Raw genomic sequence first — 11,271 nt, 5'->3', positions numbered from 1 at the left:
AAGAATAAAGATAATGTTGAACTGAGATTTTACAGCGTTTGCAGCATTGTGACATGATGTATTTCAATCAAGCATGCAAGCACTGATCTGATACAGGACCGATCTTAATTTAGGGCTGCTCTGTCATTATTGCACTAATTTGACGTTTTTATGTGTTGTCAAGAATGAACAAGAAACAGTCAGCCTAGGTTTGTTAGAGCAGAATAACACAAGAAAAACAAACTTCACAGGTGAGAAGAACTGATAGAGTGGCTTTTAACACCTGGCTGTTTTTACATTGTATAAAATCTATTAATACACAAGCGTTTGTAGGATTATATATGGACCAATCATAAAGAACACATAATTAGTCAAATATAGAAAATAAAAAATAACAGTATGGTGAACAACTTCTCAGCTATAATTTTTAACTACAGTAGGTAATTATTAGCTTGCATATTGGTTGTTTATTAGTACTTAAGCACATATTAATTATGTATTCTTCATGACCATATTCTGCATCCCATAATCCTAAATTTAACAATTACAACAACTACCTTACAAGCTATTAATACGCAGTAAATGAAGAGTTTGAGGCAAAAGTCATAGTTAATAGTGAATATGTGTTCCCCATTCTAAAGTGTTAAAAAATTATTTAGGATACAAATGATTGGTTATTGTCCAGCAGTGAAGCTGAAGAACATTATAACACAGTTTCAGTAGTAAATCTTTATTTCTTGTAAACAAACCTCTTGTGGTCTGAACATGTACCACTGGAGACACAGGCACTATTCTGAGACGAACAGAATCTCCTCCACAAATGCAAATCTGAGTTTCAGGCCACACATCTGGTTTGACTTTGGAGTTTATTTGATTCAGTGCTTATAAATAGTTCAGCTCTGTGCAGATGGCTCACTTTCTATATTTCAGTAAAACTCTTGAACAGGTTCTGAAGTTCATGAGATGGAGCTGAAGTTTCTCCAGAATTGCAGTGAACCGTAGAGATTTTCTTCCACACACAGGATGCACCTGCTGCTCCTACACTTTACTGTTATGTATACGAGTAAATAAAGAGCTGTCTCTGTGTTCTCTTCATTATACATGTACATATAATTTATTTATAATACATAAATAGTGTATATAGCTAAAGTCAAGCCAAATTATTGGAAATGTTTGCTTGCAAAAGATTTTCAGCCCAAAATCAAAGTGAAAAAATAAATAAATTATAATTTACATATATATATATATATATATATATATATATATATATATATATATATATATATATATATATGTATGCAATAATATTTTTTTATGCTCACCAAGTCTAAATTTTTTGATAAAACCGTAAGAAGACTAGTATTGTATTACAATTTAAAATACCTGTTTGTATTGTAATATATTTTAAAATGTAATTTATTTCTGTGATGCGCAGCTGAATTTTCAGCATCATTACTCTATTCTTCAGTGTCACGTGATCTTCAGAAATCATTCTAATTCAGAAACCTTTTTTTCAGCATTATTTGATGAACAGAAAATTCAAAAGAATAGCATTTATATGAAACATAACTTTCTATAAAAGTATTGACTGTAACTTTTGATAAATTTAATGCACCCATGCTGAATAAAAGTATTAATTTAATTTGAGGGGAAAAACAAAACAAAAAAACTTTTGAACAGTAATGTAAATCATGACTACAGAAAATACATTCACTGCAGAAATCTGCATGCATTGTTTCTTCTTCTTTGTTGTCCTCTTCCTCCTCCTTCCTCTCTGTTTTTTTATTTTATGGCAGTTAGCAGCCAACTTCTAGTGCAGTAGGCTACCGCCACCAACTGGACTGAGGCATTAATAAGCAGGTGACAATAAACAAAAATAAATCATTTTTAAATTATCTTTTATAATCCTAATATTTTAACATATCTCAATATTGCACTATATAATTATGTTACAAATTAAATGTTTTTTTAACCTATGTCTTTTAATTACTTAAGTTATATTCTTACCTTTTTTTTAAACATTTTATTAGTACATGCTCTATTGTTTCTGTTTGCTCACAATAATCACACTGTCTTGTTTCAGGTTTTCATATTTTATACAATGAATGCTTTACTCCAGAATGCTCTCTTCGAGTAATTGAATCTTCCTTCCTGTTATTAAAAACGTTTCTCCCTTTGCCTGTTTGTTGTTTACAGATGTCTGCCCTTAATTTCACAGCTCCACGCTTGTACATCTATCTCTGTGTGTTTCACAGCTTGCTTAGCTCACTTATGAACAACTTCATTAGCCTCCACTCCCATATGAGCAGGAACCCACAGAAACATTATTAAGCTTGCATTACGTATTCTGAAAAAAAGTTGTAAGAATCTCACATGTAATGTCTTCCTCTTGCAAGCCTTGATAGTGCTACATAAGAGTCAGTACATATTACATCTGCTCTTGTTTTACATCTTCAACCCACTGAAGTAGCTAACATCATGACAATTAATTTAGCTAAATACACAGATGTGTGTTCATTTAATCTTCAGTAATAATATTTTGTAACTTTGGAATATATTCTGCAGCAGTTGTTCATCCATAAATTGGATTTTTAGATCTATATGTTTATTATATGTAGCCATGTTAAATAGATCTGATCTAAACACTGCTGCACAATAATATTCAATTGTAAGTCATCTATAGCCATTGAAAATATCCACAGGGAAATATTAGATCACAGTAGATCTGAAAGCCATTTCTCATTTGAGGTGTTAATAAGAATATGGATTAAGAAATCTGTGGAATAAGAAATCTTTGAGTGAAGATGTAGACGCTCATCCACAGCTTCTGACAGATTTGAAGTTCAGTAGCTCTGACTCTCTCTCTAGTAAGTCCAGTCTCCTGGATGTAAGTGCTTCCCTCAAAGCTTCGGTGGAAGTGAGAGGATCTGTCAAGTATCTGTGTGACACCAAATCATCAATCAAGCCAACAGTCCAGACTCCAGAGTAACAGTGTATTACAAAGAAACCTCCAGATTCAAACATCTTACTGTGACCCCCGCTGGGCCAGATCACCTACCCGCAGGTGTTTTAGCCGAAAACTGCAACACATGTGTTCACGGCTGCACTATACAGAGCTCAGACCTTCGTGGTGTTTGACCGGACACTTTCCCAGGACAAGAGGAGAACTGAATGTCATGGTCAACAAGATCCCTGAACTTTCAACTGAAGGAAAACGAGCCGTGAAAAGAAAATGTCTGAGAATATTAGTCACTATTTACATGCAGGCCCTGAATTTGTTGCTCATTTACTGGATTAAAAAGCAAATCAGTTGGAGAAAGAAATCAGCACAAGTCCGGTTTCCATCACTTAACGTATAATGAAGGCTCTGGAAGAGGCAATAAGGACATTCAAAGAACTATCCAAAAGTGTAATGATACATGTCTTACATAGTAATAATAATAATAATATAGTATGGATCATAAAAATGTATGAAGGGTATTTGATGTCCACAATAACAATCTAATTTATTATTTTATTTTTTCATTCTCTCTGGCTCTCTGTTTTAATGAGGGTAATTCTCTATTCGAGGGTTGAACAAATTATATTTCTATATTTGTGTCAATGACAAGCAGACAATTTGTGCAGCATGCAACAGCAAATAGCACGTGACACAGCGTCATCACGTTCTTAGCGGAAGTCCGTAAAGTGAAACAGAAAGTGATCGTATCAGAAGAGACACTTTTGCGGATGATTGTAAATACAACTGCCTTAACATGTCACGGTAAGTTTGTTACAACGTTTCAAAGCTATAATATATGTTATTGTGAGGACCTTTTGTGTTTAAACAGATGTTATGTCGAACTCGAGCGTTGTTCGCTTCTCTCTAAAGAGCTGCTGTCACGGTGGAAACTATAAAGGCGGAAGTTAACTCGCAAACCTGCCGCGAAAAGTTCACTGTTAAAAATGACCAAGAGGCGTCCATAATGTACTTTAATGGAAAATATGTGAGTGAAGAATTAGAAAATCTGAGCATATCAGACCAGTCCTCAGAAGGCCAGGATTAAGAACACATGGACCTGAGGCTATAGCAAACCCAAGGGCCCTCCTTCATAGTAGCGTATCTTGGTGCCACGACGTTTTCTACCACAGGAATAATTCGGGTTTTTTTGTTTTTTTAATCAAATCTAATCTCCAACACTCAGAGATACAATGACACTAAATATTCCAGGCTACAAAATAATAAATTAACACTAGATATGAGCAGCAACAACTTTTGAGCATATGCAGATCCCTTAAGCAGTTTATTTTAAATGGTTTTATTATTAGAAGGCCTTCTTTCTGGCCCTAGAAGAGGAGAATCGTCAGGGCTGGACTGCTGCTAAAATTCAGCCCATCTGGCCCACAAATCATGTCTTGCTGGGGTTTGGGCAATTGGAATAAATCAATTAACGGACAAAAACAAATGATATTTTCGAATACTTAAAATGTATTTTACAATATTAATATTCCATTATATTGCAGGCTCTTAATTATTGAATTCATATTTTTCTGCAATTAAGGTTTATTACAACTAGCCTATTAAATTCTCTGTAGTTACCCTAATGAAAAGCTAATTCTTTAATCCAGAAATAACTGTATAGGCTAGTTAAACCTTTATAAAAGTGACCTATTGCTTTTATTTTACCCAATATTTAATAGGCTATAATTAGCCTATAATAATTTTCGTGACATTAATAATAAATGTCATTAATGCCATTTCTACAGTGTCAAAAACTGCATGTTAAATAGCCTAGGTGTGATGTTGTGGATTAAATATCTTATTTATAGTTTTGTACAGTTTACCTCTAAACTTTAGTTTACATGGTCGGTGCTATTCAATCTGGTTTCCGCTAGCTTCACCACAGAGACTTTACTGTTCAAATATAAGTGTCATGTGTGTGTCGAATTCAAACGGGCAAGCACTGCTTATTATCACTTCAATAGAGCGGCGAAAGTGTGGAGCTACAGCCACGGGTGGAAGATGGTGACGGTGTGGTCCAGCTGTTCTTTTGTTTAATCAGGTAACGTAGTGCCGTTTTATCACTTGACTTTTAGTGTATGTTTCCCATGCGCTGTAAAGCCGCGGCGATTAAAAGATACCCACAACTCTAGTGTAAACTTGTGCAAAGACATTTTTATTGCTCATATTGAAATAGTGCAGACACTAACATGTGGGGGCGTGTTGGGATTTCTGCAATCGACACAAAAAGCTTGGGTGCTCCTAATCGCCAATCAATTATTGGTCTAATTTTCCTTTCCTCCACAGCCAATCACTGATGATAGCTCACTCAGGGTGGGTGTAAGGTAAAACGCTAGTGTCAATCAACAATCGTGGGAGGGGCCTGGGTCTGTGTGACATCACACTGACAGGTATCTGAGAATGGCTTGATATGAGAAAGGGGAAATGATTTAACGAGATTTAAAAAAAAAAAACACTTTATCATTACAGGGTGGTTGTTTATACACACTGCCAACATACATTTCAGTTCAAATAACACACATTTCACTTCAAACAACTTGTAAAAGTGCATGTCGCATCCGATGACCCCTTGAAGGGTAGCAAAATAGTGATTTAAATGTCTTTTATTTTTTATAAATGCATTGAAACTTACACTTAAGACATTTAAATTTCATTTTCATTAAACACCATTAAATACTATGAATATAGTTTAGTTTAAGGCCCGGATTAAGAATACATAGGGCTTTGGCTATAGCAAACCCAAGGGCCAACTTCATAGTAGCCCGTTTTTTTGTCACACGTTGTTGTTGTTAGGGCTGGGTATCATTCAAAAATTTTCGATACCGATACCTTGAGTTCGATACCGGTTCCCGAACGATACTTTTTTTGATACCAATTTTATGAAATCAGTTTTAACAAGATTACATTATCTCAAACAACTTTGGTTTTTTCAGCTTTTTGACATATTTGTACAGACTCGAAGCCTCATCTCCTGAGACACTGCACAAAGGAACAAAATATATCCAACACAATAAATCAGTTAAACACTGATCAATCAGTGCCGCGTCGCTTCTAGTCGAACACACATAGGGTGTTTCTCAAACGGAAGGCTGCATCCTACAAAGACTGCATATCTCAGCTGCCACGTCATCAAACATCGCTGAAGGCCATCTCAGTCGGAAGGATCCTTGGAAGGCAGCCTTCGTTTCACGTCCTTCATTCAGCTGAAATTGAAGGATGCATGGGATTTATCCTCCGCGACCTTCAATCACCCACAATCCTTTGTACCCATTTCATGAAAATAAACTGATGAAAAACGAGTAAGTACTGAGCTTGTCTGAATTTATTATGAAATCTAAGACAAAAGTAATGTTTTTGGACATGAAAGGATAGATGTTATCTTTTGTTTCGTTGTAAATTACATACTAAATGCTAAATTGCCAATAACTTAAGCCACAGGGAGATTGTATATGGCTGTGATTCATTGTATTGCATTAATAGAAAACCAAATAATATAAAGATATGTAATACAAAGTATTTTTCCAAAACTAATTTTTACTAGTGTTTTCGTGCCGTGACGGTGAGGGCAGGAACACATGTGAAGTAGCCACGCGCACTTACTAGACCATCTCATTCTAGCGTTTATATGCTGATGAGGACTCTAGCCTACAAGACTCTGAAGGACTGAACTAGGAAGGACGCAGTCTCTGTAGGATCCAGCCTTCCATTTGAGAAGCACCCCTTGTGCTGCAGGCTTATTGCCTCACTGACGCTGATGAGATTAACCCCTTAGATATCGAAATTTGGTACCGAACGACCAGACGTTTTTCGATACTCAGTGGTCGGTGCCTAAAAAGTGTCGAACTCGATACCTAGCCCTAGTTGTTGTTTTAATTCCTACAACTTTAGAGGTAAAACTGACTGTCAAACTGTCAAAATTGACAATATTTATTTTGTTAGCGCACATTGCTTTTCTTGAGGTGAACAATTCATCCATGTAAATCAATCCACAAAAAAAAATTGTTTGCCTTCATAATCTTTAATCCAAATCTGAAAATTCTCCTCCCCTCTAGAATGATGGGCCTTCTCTGATGACATTAGTTTGACGGCTTACCACGCCCCTCCAACTGTCAGTGTTCATTTCTGAATGAAACGCCTACTTTATTACATCCAGTCAATTCGCAGTAGAAAAAACAAGCCATGCCCTCTATTTTCCTCATTCAGTATTCTATTTCTCTCGGAAGTACGTCACAATATGGAAGTAAAAACGGTCGCAAAAGTTCACGCAAACTTTAAATATGTTTTGGTGTTGTCAGTTTTCTGTATACAAAGTGTGAGAAAGCACTGGGAACGAGGTACGTCTTGACTTGTTTGTGTTGCCAGATCTTGCTAGAAAAAGAAGAAAATACTTTATCTTGGGAAGTAGCCACATTGTGAAATATCTAGACCTGTACCTGCGAAATGTAATATTACTTTGATAAAAATGGGGTATATGTCGAATGACAGCTGACCAAACCAGAAAACAGGTCTGTTGCATCCACTTATCGGAGAAACTTAACAGCGATATGAACTGATGACAAAATCTATGGACACTTAAAGGTAGTCAGCTAACTTAGCTAGTTGTTTTTACTGTTGCGGGTTTTTTTTTTTTTTTTTTTTTTTATATTAGAATATTAGTAAGAAGAAGAATATATATATATATATATATATATATATCAATGCATGTGTGATGGACATCAGTTATGATCATCTTTGGTATCTCCTTTGAGCTCATACCAACAGTGTGAGAAGCCAGAACATTGCTATGGTTATAATACGTCAATCAACAGGGCCTGTCTCTGCCCTCACTTTTGCCCTGACTCTGCTGCTGTCCTGAAAATGCTGATACTGCATATCCCACTATGCATCTCATTTCAAACGGTTGTGCCCTCCAGAGTGCATATTTATTGATCTCAAACATCAACAAAGATGTCTCATTTCAGAAAAGCAAGCATTATAATACTGACTGTTATTACTTGTGAGCCTTCAACATTAGATTGTTAAAGAAATGATGTGATGAGGAATTCCGCTCTTAGTAATTTTGTTGGATCATTATTAGCATTATCCCTATATTACTGTGCCAACAGTGTGTTACTGCATCTGTGTTTTGTGCTTTGTGCATAACAACAGCCCTTAACTGTTGTAAAATTACTGTAAACCATGACTACAGGGCGTCCAGGTACTTACTGTGCCTCCTCACTTCTGGGCAACATCTTCTACTGAAACTCAATTGTATAAAAATTCTGTGTATTTTCTCTGTCTCCACGTATAGGCCTGAAATCAAGTCTCTCATCTAGGAAAAAAAGAGAAGTGAGTGTGTAGGAGGAGAGAGAGGAGGAGGCTCCTGTTGACACTCAGAGAGCAGCATCTCCAGGATTCAGCTATGTGTCTATGAAGAGTAACAACTCCATGCATCAGCCCCCTTATCTCAGTGATGTTGACACTCAGAGAGCAGCATCTCCAGGATTCAGCTATGTGTCTATGAAGAGTAACAACTCCATGCATCAGCCCCCTTATCTCAGTGATGTTGATGCTCAGAGAGCAGCATCTCCCGGATTCAGCTATGTGTCTATGAAGAGTAACAACTCCATGCATCAGCCCCCTGATCTCAGTGATGTTCACGCTCAGAGAGTAGCATCTCCAGGATTCAGCTATGTGTCTATGAAGAGTAACAACTCCATGCATCAGCCCCCTTATCTCAGTGATGTTGATGCTCAGAGAGCAGCATCTCCCGGATTCAGCTATGTGTCTATGAAGAGTAACAACTCCATGCATCAGCCCCCTGATCTCAGTGATGTTCACGCTCAGAGAGTAGCATCTCCAGGATTCAGCTATGTGTCTATGAAGAGTAACAACTCCATGCATCAGCCCCCTGATCTCAGTGATGTTCATGCTCAGAGAGTAGCATCTCCAGGATTCAGCTATGTGTCTATGAAGAGTAACAACTCCATGCATCAGCCCCCTTATCTAAGTTATGTTGAAGCTCAGAGAGCAGCATCTCCAGGATTCAGTTGTGTATCTATGAAGAGTAACAACTCCATGCATCAGCCCCCTGATCTCAGTGATGTTCATGCTCAGAGAGTAGCATCTCCAGGATTCAGCTATGTGTCTATGAAGAGTAACAACTCCATGCATCAGCCCCCTTATCTAAGTTATGTTGACGCTCAGAGAGCAGCATCTCCAGGATTCAGTTGTGTATCTATGAAGAGTAACAACTCCATGCATCAGCCCCCTGATCTCAGTGATGTTCATGCTCAGAGAGTAGCATCTCCAGGATTCAGCTATGTGTCTATGAAGAGTAACAACTCCATGCATCAGCCCCCTTATCTAAGTTATGTTGACGCTCAGAGAGCAGCATCTCCAGGATTCAGTTGTGTATCTATGAAGAGTAACAACTCCATGCATCAGCCCCCTGATCTCAGTGATGTTCATGCTCAAACAGTAGCCTCTCCAGGATTCAGCTATGTGTCTATGAAGAGTAACAACTCCATGCATCAGCCCCCTGATCTCAGTGATGTTCATGCTAAGAGAGTAGCATCTGCAGGATTCAGCTATGTGTCTATGAAGAGTAACAACTCCATGCATCAGCCCCCTGATCTCAGTTATGTTCATGCTCAAACAGTAGCCTCTCCAGGATTCAGCTGTGTGCCTATGAAGAGTAACAACTCCATGCATCAGCCCCCTTATCTCCGTGATGGACCTGCTGCTACTTTTGACCCTGTGTGAGTATCATGAAGTCATGTATTTTTTTATTTACATGATTATTCTTTCACTACGGTTCTTTTTATTGAATTGTTTAATAATAATAAAGATTCCTCATTAAATAGTCATTACACACCTGTATGATCACTGAAATGAAAACTATGCTAAGAATCTTACTTCAGTTAAAGGAGAAAGAACAATCAGGCGAGTGATCAGGTAAGGAAAAAAAAAGAAAAAAAAAAGACAATAACAACATGAACCACTCCTTATTGTACTGTGAGGTAAAAAATGAGCATTTAATAATAATAATCATAATTTGCAAAAAATACAATACTAATATTTATGGCTGTACATTACTTTGCCTTCAAATGTTAAACCATAAAGCCTTTATTTTGTCAGAAAACACAAGGGAACTACACAAGGGAACTGCATCCAGAATCACAAAAGAAAATGTTCTTTTCAGTTTTAATAGCAGAAGCCCGTTTCAACACTCAGCAAAGAGTTTATAGGCCACTTTACTTACACATCACATACAGCAGCAGTCAGCAATTTATATCACTACTTCAGGATTCATGATCCTGATTGGTTTCAGGCACAGATTAAATTGAAAGGTAGCCAAGCATGGACATCTTTGTAGCGTATCTTCATTGATTATCATAGGTTCCAGCTAGGTTCAAAATCTGCACTTCTGTATGTCCAATTTTTCCCCATTTGTTACAGTCTTCCCATCCTATTGTTACACATTTTGCTTCTCTAGGCCGGCAGAGCTGATAATATAGATCAAACCCTACTGTGTAAAATATTGTAAAATCGGGGTCTATATACTGTCAAAATGCAGTGCAGGGAGGGACAACTATGTTTTCAGCACTTGTTTATGCATGTCATAATGAGAAATTTTGACTTGGCGATTATAGTCTGATAATATATCTTGATACCTACACTTAAAAAAAAAACAATATATGTGAAGTTACCATTGTGGAGATAAGTGTCTGCTTTAGTTGGGCACTTGACCCTTGACTTTTTCAAATTAGATTTTCTCTGGCTGCTTTAACTGTGTTTATAAGGCCCATTTGTTATACCAAAAATAGCTAAAGGAAATCTGATCAGATGAAGTTGGTTATTTATTGATGATGATTCAATCACCGTGTAGTAGCCTGATTTACTAATCATTTCCAGAGTCTTATGTGTGTATGCCATTTATATTCATTTAGGGTGACCATATATCGACCAAATATCTGCCACCGTTTTATCATAGGTAGAATGCTAAATGTTTCAATACAAGCATTTCATTCAAATGTAATGTATGCAATATTTCAAACCATTAACCCACAGGAGAAAATCAATCTGCCGCAACAGTTTAAAATCAGCCAATTACGTGGGAAAAATGTGGATTTTGGCAACCCTACATCCAACACGAGCTGCATCCAAACTAAACTGAACACAATTATATTTTACATAAGGTTCAACATAAGTTGTGATGAAAGTTTTAAATGTTTTATTGGGGTTTGTGTTCACAAGCATGAATGTTAATTACTGCAATGAGTGATGTTTTCATTCTCAAGCAATCATTC

At 36.9% G+C, this 11,271-nt stretch overlaps 1 protein-coding gene across 5 annotated transcripts in view; it reads left to right on the top strand.

Annotated features, from left to right (window-relative positions):
• The window catches only part of LOC306868855 (NACHT, LRR and PYD domains-containing protein 12-like), a 140,156-nt gene that overhangs the window by 96,793 nt on the left and 32,092 nt on the right, over positions 1-11,271 (top strand). For 4 of the 5 annotated variants that reach the window (XM_079415269.1, XM_079415270.1, XM_079415267.1 and 1 more), the window contains exons 1-3: positions 3,645-3,742; positions 4,945-5,021; positions 8,271-9,720. In XM_079415269.1, coding sequence (XP_079271395.1) covers positions 8,390-9,720 — 1,331 coding nt within the window. In that variant the 5' untranslated portion in view covers positions 3,645-3,742; positions 4,945-5,021; positions 8,271-8,389. Of the gene's footprint in view, positions 1-3,644; positions 3,743-4,944; positions 5,022-8,270; positions 9,721-11,271 lie in introns of those variants that run through there. The other variant, XM_079415268.1, reaches the window with a different exon arrangement.

Source organism: Barbus barbus (assembly GCF_936440315.1).
Source record: "Barbus barbus genome assembly, chromosome: 4".
Classification (NCBI taxonomy): domain Eukaryota; kingdom Metazoa; phylum Chordata; class Actinopteri; order Cypriniformes; family Cyprinidae; genus Barbus; species Barbus barbus.
The sequence above is the reverse complement of the archived record's forward strand: the minus strand, read 5'-3'. Positions and strand labels throughout refer to the sequence as shown.